Here is a 15,250-nt window from a genome sequence, read left to right as displayed (position 1 = left end):
TACCTGCCCAGAGGCTAAGTGTCTTACTAGGTCAGTCATCTTCTCTTAAGATGTTAAAATCTAAAATACTGAGATCAGGTTTTAACTGTCTGTACTCTGACTTCCTAAGCTGCTGGGCTGGGTATGTTTCAGAGACAGATGGTTATTTAGGGTTCATGTACTTAAAAGGGTTCACAGGCACAAGTTAAAAAAAAAAACATAAAGAAAACAGCCCTTTACACGCAGAGTACCTTTCTGATGCATAAACCTCTGATAAATGTGCTCTTCAGAACCAAAGGCTAGTGAATATAGTCCCAAAGGAGCTTTACTACAGCTCCTTGTTTTGTTGACTGTCTCAGCGAGTACACGCTTCTCTGAAGAAAAGGGTTTTGGTTTTTTTTTCAAGGAGAGGTAAGAGTTCTGGTAGAAAAACATCTGTCTCTGGCAAGTATCTTAACTTCTACAAAAGACACAGGGAAGACAGAGCATCTGACAATACATTTTGGTAGAAGATTTTCAGCACCAATACCTAAAGTAGACTTTTTTACCTTCCCCCCCCAATAAGCTGATCCAATTTTCAGCTGGATGAGAAGCTCCCTGGTTTGCTACTATAGTGCAGAAGTCACCCCATTAATTAAATATTTTGATAATCTATTACTTTTTCATTAGATATGAGTTTTACTGTTACTGATGATGACATTTAAGGCACAACAGAATATATTTGCCAGGGCTGAGTTTCTGGTCATGCCTCAAGTTAGTCTTCGAATTTCTTTGGAAAATTTTGCACATGAAACCAAATAGGGGTCTCATCCAGCTCTTTTCCATATCAGTTGGAGTGTCTCCTAAATCATTCATTGAAGTCACAGTTCAAAACAGTGATCATGAGTAAGAGCCACATTTGCATTCGCTGGCTGGCTGTGTGTATGAGAAGAATTCAATTTCTTCCAAGAAAGATCATGCAGAAATCAGAGTTGGAAAATTCACGTAGGAGTATAAGACAGCTCACAGCACAACAAATCCTGCACTGATTTTCAGGAATAGTATCTGTTGTAGAGAAAAGTTATTCCTAATCTTCTCTTTCACATGGTTATTTACCAGTTGTTGAGCACTACTTATCTGTTCAGTGCCGTGGAAAGCTTTACTTTGCTTCTCCACTGGTCTCTGGCACTGCCCTCTTTTGAGTTTAACACTATTTTTCTCATTTTTACTGAGAATTTGACACTATCTACAGTATCTGGATTTTGTGGCTGTGTCTACAAACTGTGCTTGGTAACAGAACACTTTGCAGTTGGACAGAAAACTGCATATGCTGAAACCGTCACTGCAAGACAACATATTTTTTGAAGGTTCCACGATACAGGTTCCCCAATTCAAATCTCTGCTTGTATAACATGGAGTGATGTTTCCGTAATATTAATGAACCACAGTGAATTGTCTTTTCTTCTAAAAAGGTACCTATCAGCTGAACTTTTGCTGTGGTCAGTCACCATTTCCGTCATAAAGTTCTACTTTTCTTGTACCTACAAAATAAGGCAATAAAATATCATGCCAAGATTAAACATGTTGTTTTCAGCTAGCAAAATGTAGATGTTACGGCTGGATTACTATATAGCGTACTGCTTCGAGCTCAGAACTGAACATAACAGACTTGGGAGTTTCCCATTTGCGCCACTGGACATGCTGGCTGCGGGAATAGGGACCTCACAGCCTTGAGAAGCATATCTCAGACACATCATGGAATCACTCAGAGTACTTCCAGGCAACCACACAGAAGTACCTATATTCCTCATTCTACTCTTTCATGAACTGCTTCTGGGGAATCAAGACTGGTAGAAATCAGTCTGGCAAAGTGTTCTGGAACACTATATTTTAAGTGAAGGACAGTCTACTACAACACTTGCTCAGTCACTTTTTGGAGAGTAAACGTAGCAGAGGTATTCTTCAAAACCTGTTTTTCTTTGCACTTAAGTCTAAGCTCTGTCTGTTCTCTGCACCATCAGAGATTTGCTGTCTGCAGCTGTTCTGAGGCTCTTGCTTGCATTAGGATTCCACCATGCTGTGTGTTAGTCAGCCCTTCACAACTTCCAACTCTGAACCTGTATCTGAACCCAACATCCATCAAGTTTCACCAATGCATCATAAGGGCAAAGAGGTTTATGCTAATGGATCCTACTGTGGGATCTGATCTTCATCCATGTTTGAAGTGATTTGTTTTCCCATCTGCAGATTTCCAAGAAGAAAGAAGGAAAATAATTTATTACTCTGAATATCTGCCCCATTCTGATTAATCATGCCCATGACGCATGTAAAGACTTCTTTGAGCACTATTTGTTGCTATCAAGTCTCAGCTGCTGCCTTTTCTACAGCATTTCAAACCATACATACACTTCACAGTTCAGCTTTCCTGTTACTACAATGTGTTAGCAATTAATGTACAATAAACAAGCAGACAATTGTTCCATTTCCAGGGAATAAAATCTCCAAGGATATAAAATGGAATAGAAACTATCCATCCTTCCCCATATCCTGAGAGTTAAAAACAGAGCAAGCAATTAACTCCCCAAACACACTATGTGGTTTAGGCCATAGTTAAACAGCCACTTCAATCTGGCATATGCTTCTACTGCTCCGAAGTCCTGTCCTCTCCTTACCCTTAACTATTCACTCCCCGTGACTCCTTAGTGTTAACACAAGAGTTCAAGCAACCCTATGATAAGGTGTGCCTGTCTCTACCAAACACAAGGTGGTTTTTTTTGCTTAGCTTAGCTTTCACTGGGTCAGTCCTCTTGATGTGACTCATTGTAGTACCACGTGAATGCCAAAGGAGGAGGGGGTGAGATGAGGCGAGGATTGCATAAGCTGGTGTGACTGCCAAAGAAACGCTCATGCAACCACAGCTCCAGTCCCAGTCTTATTCCTGGGGACAGAAATGTGAGAGAGAGCCTGCTTTCTCCACCAACTTGTCTCTGTTGCTCCTTTTTGGAAGTGGCAGCCTCCCAAGTCCTCAGGGTCTGGAACAGCTTCTCTGGGTTGCAGGATTGCTAAGAGGTGCTGGGAAAACCCCAGCAATGCAGAGCTAATGATCAGCACTTGTAACAGGAAAAACAAACAAAATCAAAGGCCATTGCTCTGATCTGATGCAAGGCAGGTGAAGTTTCTCCTTTATCAGGATGCTGTCATTGCTTCCCCAGTTTAAGGGCTGAAGGAAAAGGTTATAGGGTTGAGAAAATGGACCCTGAGAAGATAAGGAAGAGAGAAAAATAAAAAAATCGTAACATTTCATTTTACTTTGACCTGCAAATCTCTTCTCCTGAGCAGATCCTGTGCTCAACAGCCAGAGGTCACTAAAAAGATGAGGATTTTCCTGCTGCCTGCTGTGAACCTCGAGCAGGAAAAACGTCAAACGCAGCTGGCTGGCTTGTGGTTCCTATCTCTTTCAAGCTCTTCATCAACCTTTGTTCTGCACGAAACATAACTTTGGAAAACAAAGAGAGACCTGGGGCCCACACAAATGGTCTGATAAACACTGACTTGAAGGAAGTGCATTTGCCTACTTGACTTCTTTTAAAATGTAACTAAGGCATCCATTATTTCTGTTCACTGCAATATTTCATTTTATTCGTACCTGTTACAAAGCTGCTCCTCTCAATAGGGCTTGTGTTACAGGAAGGAAAGTCTAAATGGTTGAGTGGGCTCTACAATCACCTTGCTCTCAGAAAGGTATCTCAAATGAGCGAGAGTGACGCTGCTGAAGTCACGCTGCATGCTGTTTATAAGCAAACTGATGCTGGACTGACAGTCCTTCTACAAGACTGCTTCTCTTATTTAATGGTACCTTACAGAGTCAAGGAAATTCAAGTTTAATATAACAGATCCAGAGCTTTCTCTTTATCTATATGCTCCTCAGACTGGCATAACTACTAGTATACTAAGTAAATCATAGAATCGTAGAATGCCCTGAGCTGGAAGGCACCCACAAGGATCGTCAAGTCCAACTCCTTTCCCTGCACAGGACAGCCCCAAATTTACACCATTTCTCTGAGGGTGTTGTCCAAGTGCTTCTTGAATAGTGTCAGGCTTGGTGCCGTGACTGCCTCCCTGGGGAGCCTGTTCCAGTGCTCCACCACCCTCTGGGGGAAGAACCTTTTCCTAATATTCAACCTAAACCTCCCCTGGCACATCTCCCTGCCATTCCCTCGGGTCCTGTCATTGGTCGCCAGAAAGAAGAGATCATCGCCTGCCCCTCCTCCTCCCCTCGTGAGGAAGCTGCAGACCGTGATGTGGTCTCCCGTCAGTCTCCTCTTCTCTAGGCTGAACAAACCAATTGACTTTAGCCTCTCCTCCTACGGTTTCTCCTCTAAACCCTTCACCAACTTCATGGCCTTCTTCTGGACACTCTCTAGTACCTTTGTATCCTTAAAGTACTGTGGTGCCCAAAACTGCACAAAGTACTCGAGGTGAGGCCGCACCAGTGAGAGCAGAGCGGGACAACCACCTCCCTCAACCGGCTGCAATGCAGTGCTTGATGCACCCCAGGACTCAGTTGGCCCTCTTGGCTGCCAGGGCATGCTGTTGGCTCATGTTCAGCTTGCTGTCAACCAGAACCCCCAGGTCCCTCTCTGCAGAGCTGCTCTCCAGCCTCTCGTTCCCCAGTCTGTCTGTACATCCAGGGTTGCTGTGCCCCAGGTGCAAAATCCGGCACTTGCCCTTGTTAAACTTCATATCGCTGGTGATTGCCCAGCTCTCCGATCTGTCCAGACCCCTCTGCAGGGTCTCTCTACCCTCGAGAGTATCAGCAGCTCCTCCCAGTTTTGTGTCATCAGCAAACTTAATTAGTATTCTTTCAAGTCCTGCAGCCAAGTCATTAACAAAGAGACTGAAGAGTACTGGCCCCAAGATGAATCTCTGTGGAACCCCACTAGCAACTGGCCACCAGCCTGATGTAACCCCGTTTACTATAACCCTTTGAGCCCGACCCATCAGCCAACTGCTCGCCCATTGCATTACGTGTTTATCCAGCTGTGTGCGGAGGATACTGTGAGAGACAGTATCGAAAGCTTTACTGAAACCCAAAAAGATCACATCGACTGTCTTCCCTTGGTCAACTAGGTGGATAACCTTGTCATAGAAAGAAATCAAATTTCATAGGCAGGACCTTCCCCTTGTGAACCCATGCTGGCTGGGACCAATGATTGCATTGTCTTTCAGGTGCTTTTCAATAACTCCCAGAATAACGTCCGTAATTTTACCAGGCACAGAAGTAAGACTGTCAGGCCTGTAGTTATTGGGGTCATCCCTGTTGCCCTTCTTGAAGACTGGGACAACGTTTGCCAGCTTCCAGTCAACAGGGACCTCTCCAGATTCCCAAGAGCATTGAAAAAAATAATTGAGAAATGTCTCACTATGACATCAACCAGCTCTAAGTACCCTTGGATGAATCCCACCAGGCCCCATCGACTTATAGGGATCTAGCTGGAACGGCAAGTTCTGCACGAGTTCAGGGTTTATTAGGAGTTTACCATTCCCACAGTCGTGGTTCACTAGCCCAGGGCTTTGGGGGTCCCTGAGCCTACCATCAGCGTTTAATACCGAGGCAAAGAAAGCATTAAACATCTCTGCCTTATCTATGTCCCTGCTTGTGAGGTGACCATTCTCATCAAGCAAAGGGCCAATGTTATTTCTAGCCTGCCTTTTGCCATTAATGTATTTTAAAAAGCCTTTCTTATTGTCCTTCACAGTGTTGGCCAGCTTCAACTGTAATTGAGCTTTGGCCACACAAATTTCCTCCCTGCAGTGAAGAGCATCTCTGTAGTCCTCCCATGTCACCTGACCTTGCTGCCACTGGCCATATACTTTTTTCTCCTTATTTCAAGAAGAATATTCCCTGGTCAGCCAAGCTGGCCTTTTGCCTTGCCTGCCTGACATACTACACTTTAGGATCGCCTGCTCCTGGGCTTTTAGGAGGTGGTACTTAAAAAATGACCAGCACTGATGGATCCCAGCACCTTCAAAAGCTTTTTCCCAGGAGACCTTACTAAGTAGTTCCCTGAGCAACCTGAAGTCTGCTCTCCTCATGTCCAAAGTTGAGGTCTTGCTGGCAGCTTTTCTCTTGTCAACATAGATTTTAAACTTGACTGTTTCATGGTGACTGTGGCTAAGGCAGCTCCCAATCTCCACATCATCCATGAAGCCCTCTCTGTTAATAAGCAGCAAGTCAAGGAAGGCACCCTTCCTGGTCGGTTCCCTTAGTACCTGTACCAAGAAGCTATCATCTAGATGGTTTAGGAACCTTCTGGACCTGTTCGTCCCAGCCGTGCGGTAGTCCCAGTTGACATGTGGCAAGTTGAAGTCCCCCATAAGGACAAGGGCAGGTGACTTAGAGGCATCCCTTAGTTCCTTAAAGAATAACTCATCAATGTCATCCTCCTGGCTGGGTGGCCTATAGTAGACTCCCACAATAACATCCACTTTATTTGTTTGTCCCTTAATCTTTTCTCAGAGGCTCTCAATCGTGCCATCACCAACTGCAAGCTCTGTGCATTCCAGCTCCTTCACTATACAATGCACCCCCTGCCTCACCTGTCCTGCCTATCCCTCCTGAAGAGTCTGTAACCATCCATCAGGGCACACCAGTCACAGGACTCATTCCACCAGGTTTCACTTATGCCAATGATGTCATACTTCTGGGACTGGGCCAAGGCTTCCAGCTCCTCTTGCTTGTTCCTCATGCTGCGCATGTTTGTGTAAAAACACGTCAAGTGTGGCTCCTTGTGCCCATCGTCACATGTAGCAAGCTGAGGATTCTCACTAGCATGCAGCTCCTCCAAATTTGGCGAGTTTACCCATTGCTCATTACTGACTACCTTGGTACCCCTTCCCCCTTCCAATCTAGTTTAAAGCTCTGTCAATCAGCCCTGCTAGCTCCTGAGCAAAACCCCTTTTCCCCTAATGTACTTTAGCAGTCAGGTCTTTAAAACAAAACCACTCAAAAAGCAGGATTATATTATGATGTCACTTGCTTTATGCTAATTTTATTAAAAAGCTAGAAAAATGCAGCAGACATCTTGAAAATCTGATGATCTTATGAGAGATGACGTACATACAACTATACGTCTATGCTTGATTCAGATGCAGACCGATGATTGTCTTTATGGCTTGTGAGATGTTCAGCTGGCCAAAAAACCTGCACAGTACATGTAACCACAGTAACCTTGTAAAGGAAAACTCATACAATGTGCAATAGTTGGGAGCAATTATGCCCTGTTCTTTTTGCACTTACTTAGAACAGTTTTTAACTACACACATCCTCCAGTCCCTAAAAAGCACCTTTCAACATCCAGCCTGCCTCTGTACATTAAAGGTGTAGCTAAGCAGACTATCCTAGCTTTAAAGAGGCTGATGCTTTCCTCACACCGGGAAAACATTCAGCTGTCCATGTGCAGCAGATTTACGAGCCTTCTGTGTTGATCTGACAACTCCAAAAGACTCAGGCAGGGAAAAGATTTAGCCCTATAAATACTATTATTTGGACTCCTCTTTCCACTGGCTACAGATGAATTCAGTGTAAAAGAAAAGCATATAGTTAAAACTGGAAAAAATACAGAGTTGGGTTTTCAGAAGTCCTCTGTGTTTGTCTCGTCCTGCTCTAGTTTGAGCAGGTTCAGCCCCGTAACTGAGCACTTTTGGAAGCTGAAATGTGACTGTTCACTGAAGCTCTGGAGTAATTGCTTTTTGGAGAAAGATGGTACATACCTTAAAATGTGTTACATGCTACATAATAAAAACAGAGGTTGTGCTCTTTTGCAAGTCTCGTGGTATGATACTCAGCTGTCTTGCTCTGCACAGGTTCCCCTAACTGTTCACTTGGTTTCGATCCATCTGGATTTTCACTACAGAATCTTGCTTCGAGTTTCCAGTTTGACTATAGGAAATGTCTGCCAAAACCACATCACATTCAAACCACAGGAAATCATGAATTTGGCACTGTTTTGACATGGAAGCTGTAAACAGTGTACAGGTTCACTCAAAACTGGATCACTGTCTTTTGAGTTATGAAACACAGCAAAACTTCCAGCAAACCAGGACAGAATTCTGAATCACTAAAGCAAGGAGAAACGATGTGACTTTTGCATAGATCAGATTTTTTTAATAAATATTTTCCCCTAGCTATAAACATACTATGTAGAAGAATAAAAACAGAACTTGCGTTTCCTCCTTTCCAAGTTTGAGTTAAGACAGGATTTAGCTAATTCTCATAGCTCGAACATACATGTACCTATTAAAGACAAGGGTAGTTTCCTACTGGAAGTCTTGAGCATGAATAACTGTAAAAGCCAAAGTTATACTGAAGATATGAATATGGTTTAGTTATATGTGCAAAATCATAGGTAGTCAACTTACAGCTAACTTACACCACTGCTATGGGTGCAAGCCTCCTGTTTAAAATCCACTAGATTTTCAGCTGCCAAACACTGGATTTTTTCCCCCAGGATTCCCGTTAGCAAACCACAAGGAACTTTTATGAAAACGGAAAAGACTAAAGTATGATTTTTGCTTTCAAAATAAACACTGCCCTAAAGAAACACATATTTGTAAAGAAGTCACAAGTTCATTGAAGATTAAAGGAAAACAAACTAGGTTTCCAGACCAAGCCTAAAAACAATCCAGATTCTAAACCTACCCAAGCCAGAAGTTTGAATGCAGAGCTACGTGAAGGTGGTTTGACTGAAGTCAAACAAATAGGAAACAAAATGTAGTCATGCAAAAGAAGATTTATATTACTGCACTGCCTGCAAGAAAAAGGCAGTTTAATCTTGCTGAATTTCATTTTTATCAGATTTTTAAACCAGGCATTTTGAACGTCAGAAAAATGCTGCAGGGATCCGTAACACACAGAACCATACATCAGACATATCTGACCTGTCATAGAGTTTTCGGATGTACATAGTTGCTCTCGCAGCTTTTCCACATCGTCTGGATGAACCTGTTCATACAAAGTGCTGCCAAACCATTCAGACTGTGGCTGGTTCAGCACAGGAGTCACAGAATCTGACACGTAGATCACTCTGCCCGTCTCAGCTGCAACTACAAACAGGAATCCATCCGCAGCCTCCAGGATAAGATGCTTCAGCTCCTTCCAAAGAAAAGATTTGATTAGAATGCCAGCAGAAAAGGGAATTAAATAACACATCTGCCACTGGCAAAGATTATTGTTTTCTTGTGATCTTAGTAGCTGACCACAACCTAGACAGAAATTTTCACTGTCGTATTGATATAACAACACAACCAAACTTGCAGCAAGCCATAAACTGCTGATCTTAATAACAAACAACATTTTGTTTTTCGTTATTGCCTTTCATCTGCTGATATCATTGCACTTTAGGAAAATGAAGTAACAAACTCACTGCATATTGTGTGACAGGCATCTAACATTAAAAAAAAAAAGTTATTTAAGACTACAAACAGAGGAAATTAACAGCTATAATTCATATGGCAAACTCATCCCTTAATTGTACATTCTGAATAATTTAATTGAAGAGAAACCAACAAGCCTTTCTGGTTTTTTGTTTTGGGTTTTTTTTTTCCCCTCAGGATGAGCTCTGTTTGTAAATTAAACAGCCACTGGATAAAAGGCAGAAAGTGTAATGGGAACAAGGACAGGAATCCCCAGCCTCCCCTCCCATTAGGGAGCCCGAGCCACTACACAAGAAGGTTGTATCACTTCTTGTTTTCTTTTTCCGCCTGTGAATATGAAGCCTCAGAGATCCAAAGGGTCTGGAACACCCCCGTCTTTGGCCTTTTCTTTACACAGTCTCCTGTTCATCATCCTGGGTACTTCTGTCCTGAGATACCACACATCCACCTGAGACGCAGCACCCAGAGCCCTGACCACACCTGGGGACTGGAAGGGGGATGGTAGGCCTTTAAAAGAGGGTATATTTGTCCCTCAGTTTCGGACACTGGGTCTACACACCCAATACCTTGAATTGCTCATGTAAACAGCTGTTAGTACACATCACACAGAAACGCTACCTTTGCTTAACAGAGCTTGAAAACCTCTCACGGGAAAGGATGAGGACTACCACTCCAATTTTGGGGAAAGAAGCTCAAACAGCCTTGGCTTGGTGGCTCCACTGACCACCAGAGCTTGTTAAGGTACTGCATCTGGAACTCAGAGAGAGAACTTTGGACAATCTGAGTCCCACTCCAGGTTAGACAGCTCAGCACAGCTAGTGTGCCAGAAGCAGATATTAGCTATTAAGATGAGGATCACAATCGCGTAAATTCTACTAAAGAAATAGAGAACTCATCTCAAGAAACACTTAACAGACTGTCAACATCTGCCTCCTTATTGTAGAGAAAGCCCATCAATTCTGAATAACTTACTATATAAAAAACTTCACTGCATAGCTGGCTGCACTATATAGATGATAGGGACCTGTTTTACATATATTATTAACGAAGATTAAAATAAACTGTCATTCTGCAAGGTTCAAAAAATCCCCGAAAAGTTGCAGTAAGAAGTGACTAGGGTCCCCTACCAACAACCAGCTGAATGGCACAGTCCCTCCAGAAACACACTTCAGGAAAGCCAGAATAAGAAGAGATGTGAACACTGAGAGGACAGCCACAGCTGCTGTCTCTCTAATAGAAAGAAGTATTGCCTCCAGCCATAACTTACATGTGTAAGAGCTTAAACCGTTCAGACCACAAAAATGCACATTATACCCACAGGATTTCAAAAACAATGAAGGTGGTAGGAATTTGCCAGTGCACTCAGTTAAACAGAGTTTTCCTTTGAGCACTAGGTACATCTCCCTTCTTCTGTCAAAAACATAAGCAAAGAAGTACCTCAGCCAGTACTGATGGGATTCATCTCTGCCCAGTTTAGCTGATGGGAATGTAGGCGTTGAGACTAAACAATGCTTTAACTTTCCTCTAAATCCAGGAGGAAGAGGCAGGTCTTTCCAGATTCATTTTTATCTATTTTGGAGAACTTTTGCTAGGATGGGACAAACCTAGTTCTGGAGGTGAAAATTCCTTTCCGGTGATGAGACACAGCAAGTGACTTGCTTTTCAGATGGACAGACCTCAATGATAAGAATGCCCATTTTGCTGCTTCAGAGAAAAATATTTATCATATAGTTAAGAACGAGTCCAAACAGACACCAAAAAAAAAAAATCTATATTCACATCTTGGATATGTAGCTTGTACCAGTGACCACACAACAGTGAAGGATCAAGCTGAGACTCTGCTCCTCTCAGCATTTCCTCACATCTTTTTAGATCACAAACCAGAGAAAACAGACATTTGTGGAAAATCTACCTGCTCTGTAAGAAACGAAGGTTTGTAAGCTCCATCAGTAGATTTGTTTCCAGTGCCTCTCATTGATTTCATGTGTGAAACAGCCATCCGAAGAATTGTCAGCTTGTCAGGCTTACGAGCCAATGCGCTACAAGTGGGTACCATATCAGACAGTTCGGTGATGTACTGTGTCATCTTATTTCTCCTGCGTCTCTCAATTTCACTATGATTCTCCCTGAACATTTAAAGAAACACCAAACCAACAGAAAAGCAGACATGATCAGTGTAAGTATTTCAACTGGAGGTAAGGAATCATAATACTTTGCGCTTGTTTTGTTGTTTTCACCCCAGGGGAACAAAGTGTTTTCCAAAGCTAGGCACTATTATCCCTCAGTTCATAAACTGAAAATCCAGGCCACAGAAGGATAAATATGATTTGCCCGTAACTGTGAAAAGAATCCATTCTTCTAGCTATTGGCTTCTGGCCTTACTCTCTTAACCAGTTTAATCTCCTTTGGTTTAAAGACAAAAAAAAAAAAAAAAAAAAAGGATGTGAGGAACTGCCAACTCCAGCCAAACTCCCAAATTTGCTGTGATGCATCTCACAGCTTCCAGTCCATGCTCAAGGTGTTGGATCTGCTTATAAAAGGTCTCTTTTAGAGAAACCTCTCACTAACAGCTGGATCAGGTCAGCAGTGTTAGTGGTGACTTACAAAAAAACCCACTCAATGACACCACAGATCTCCAGACCTTTAGTGCTGTGTGGAACGTTCCACATCCCTGCAGAGGGACGCCTATAGGATCAGACTGCAGGACGAGGACCATATATGGTACACAGTACATATAAAAAAAACAACCAGTAAATAAATTAATACGAAAGACAGCAAGTAAACATCTGGCTTGTCAGACATAGATCAGAATTTATGTTTGAGAACAATCTAGCACAGCAGTACTTGCCACTGCCCCATTTGGGCTGAGCTCCAATGTTCTCATCCTTTACTGCAAACATATGACTGAGCATTCTCAAAATGGACAGTCACCGAAATCTTCCAGAACTGAAGATCTGGGAGTTCAGTTTTCCCATACCGTAAATCACCATTGCTTGATCACTACTAAGGAATTATACCAATATATACATCTGAGATGGTCCAAATGGACCTAGAATACTTCAGTGCCTACCAATTATTTTTCCCATACTGTACCTGTCAGGTGGCAGCTAAATACAAGTACACGACAGGTACATGATGCTTCAGATGTCAAAGCAGCATCTTCCACTGATTTCAATAAGCCGTGCATGGCATTTTCTTGTGGGATCGCTGGCTGATCCAACAAGATGTGAAAGGTGATCACTTGGAGAGTCCACCAGCATTGACCGGCACAATACACAACATTAAAAGAAACTGCAACATTCTTTGGAGTTGACTGTTATGAAGACTGATCATGACAGTAGAAGCTAGGCTTGGCACACTTTTTGGCTACTTTTAATAATGGAGTCTTTTCTTGAAATGCAGGAAAGAATCCAAGTTGTAGTATGCTGCTTCCTGAAATAGATGAATGCATGGGCTCGCCCTGCTTCACAATGTGTTTCCTGCCCCTGCACATAGAGGTGTTACATGCATGAGGCATTGTCTCCAGAAATAGCACTTGTTAGGGCTACATGCACAGTTATTATTCCTACTGATGTCTATGCTTACTATGCCAATATTGAGGAAATCCAGCTATAGGTCCCTGCCGTGATACCCCATGGTGGCTCGTTAAATTACAGACAGTCCCTTGGTTAAGGTCACTATCTACTTACCTGTCTACTACACCTTAATAGTCAACCTCCCCGTTTCAAATGGCTGATAAACAGCCTTTGCGTGGGTCTGCACAGATGCGGGATGTAAACAGTGCCTTCAGGAGTTGGACCATATACACACACACACAAGCAGAACAGCTTGTGTGACAGTGCACACATACATAAGAGCACATGTCTGTACATGTCAGCATATACATGCAGATAAATATGGACAAGGGGAAGAAAAATGCATTTTTACATTATGAAAGCTTGCTCTAAGTTCAGCATTTTCAGAGAAATGGTGATCAAGAAGAGAGACAAAGAACATATATATCCAACATATATTTTACATTTATAAATACATATTCCATTGTCTGCCACTACAGTATTTTAATACTCCTGAACATTAAAAACAACCACTGTAAAGAGTAAACAAAGACATTGCAAAATTTCCTGAGAAGAAAAAGAATATCGAACAGTCCATTTCATTTATGATCATAAAAGCTAAAAAGTAATAGTATGTTAATCAATCACCATGAAAACATTCAAGCAAACAAAACCCTGAAACTTTCCTCAAACCAGCTCAAATTTAAACCCTTAAAAGAAAAAGAGGGGCTGTGCTCCTCTTCCAAAAGTGTCTGCCCTAGGAACCCTGGCATTCATAAACATGGATACAGAATGATGCCCTAATTCTGTCATTTCTAGTTTTGTTTTTATATGCAAATTTTGGAGAGAGGTTAAATTTTGGGAGACTGTGGGACCTGATCTAAACCCACTTAAGCCCAGGGTCACTATTTCTGATTTCAAGAATTTTTGGATCAGCAAACCCTCCTGACTTTTGATCAGTCAGAACGGCATCATATAAAATAAAAATGGGGGCAAACCATATTTGATCTTCCTTTTTCGTACCTGGCCATCCTTTCTGTGTCAGCAGTACTTTGATCATCGTCCCACCTAGAAACAAAATAACCAGCTCTCTAAGCTAAGGCACACGTACTGAGATTTTTTTTGGACATGACCATCCCCCTCTTTTCTCTCAGCAGAAGAGCTCTACAGAACACGCCTACCTTGCAAACTTTTCCTTATCACCAGAGATTTGATCACCATCATACCTAGAAACAAGAGACAGTAAGTAAATTCACAAGTGTTATGCATTGCATGATAGTCAACACACAGCAGAAAGCAGAGATTCACAACTGCAAACTATTACAAATAACAGCAAGAAAAATGAGGGCATGAGAACGATAAAGCAAGGAAAATGTAGAGTCTGACAAAACTTCCAAGCCATGCCGATTCAGAAGCTTCTTTTGTATATTTAAAGAAGTTGGAGACACATTTCAGTGGATTTATGCAAACACTTTGACGTACACTCATCGCTTGGGAAACTTAACAACCAGCACCATTACAGAAAACACCACTGAGCTTTTATTGACAGCAGCCCATGAAATATTCATTCTGTGTTGGAAGTGAAAGAGCTGTATCTTTTCCAGATTGCAACCACAACTCACTCCATTCAGCAGAGGGCACTGATGGTCTACAGATAACATGGGAGGGCAGAGACACACGCTTAAGTGCAATGCATTATATAAGGACGCCTTCAGAAAAAAGCTCTAGTAGGTACAGACACTGTACTGTCTGTTGGGAAGAGAGGAAAGAAGTCAGTGAGGCAGATGAAACTGCTGGGTAAATAGAAGTGAAATTAAAACTGGCTTAAATCCCTAGAAGTAAACAGGTACCTCATTCCTACTAAAAGCCACAGAAGTTAGATGCCCACACAGGCGCATGCAGTGTATCAGCAGCAACTTTATGCGGGGAGCCCTGATCAATGGGACTTTTGCCCCATGGGATTAAAGCTTTACTGTTCCTGAAGTGTTGTCCCAGAGACAGGCAGCAACGTGACATTTTACTAAAAAGTGACATGCTGCTGCTCCTTTCCCTTTCCTAAAAACATACTCATCCTTTGAAATTAGATTTTGCTATAATAATTACAAAAAGACACCTTTTTTTGAAAAAAGATCTTACTTTCAGGGAAACCAAAATGCTTGTACCAAAACAGAAGAAGTAGGTTTTCAAAAATACAAAAATAAGGCTAATGGCTTTTCTAGAATTGAAGATTATTACTGCTTAAGAATAGCCAAGTGATATTTTCTATTAGAATTAGCTTTTCCAAAATGATGTCGTTTATTACA

The 15,250-nt window shown here is 42.2% G+C and overlaps 1 protein-coding gene across 9 annotated transcripts in view; it reads right to left on the bottom strand.

Moving 5' to 3' along the window:
• ARNT2 (aryl hydrocarbon receptor nuclear translocator 2) overlaps positions 1-15,250 on the bottom strand; it is a 193,881-nt gene that overhangs the window by 67,025 nt on the left and 111,606 nt on the right. For 5 of the 9 annotated variants that reach the window (XM_064456260.1, XM_064456264.1, XM_064456258.1 and 2 more), the window contains 4 exons: positions 14,129-14,173; positions 13,971-14,015; positions 11,306-11,519; positions 8,899-9,112 (listed from right to left, as the gene is read on the bottom strand). In XM_064456260.1, the coding sequence (XP_064312330.1) occupies positions 8,899-9,112; positions 11,306-11,519; positions 13,971-14,015; positions 14,129-14,173 (518 nt within the window). Of the gene's footprint in view, positions 1-8,898; positions 9,113-11,305; positions 11,520-12,486; positions 12,708-13,970; positions 14,016-14,128; positions 14,174-15,250 lie in introns of those variants that run through there. The other 4 variants (XM_064456261.1, XM_064456262.1, XM_064456265.1 and 1 more) reach the window with 4 other exon arrangements.

This window comes from Phalacrocorax carbo, chromosome 7, assembly GCF_963921805.1.
Source record: "Phalacrocorax carbo chromosome 7, bPhaCar2.1, whole genome shotgun sequence".
Lineage (NCBI taxonomy): Eukaryota > Metazoa > Chordata > Aves > Suliformes > Phalacrocoracidae > Phalacrocorax > Phalacrocorax carbo.
Note: the sequence above shows the minus strand (reverse complement) of the source record. Positions and strands in the feature narration are given on the sequence as shown.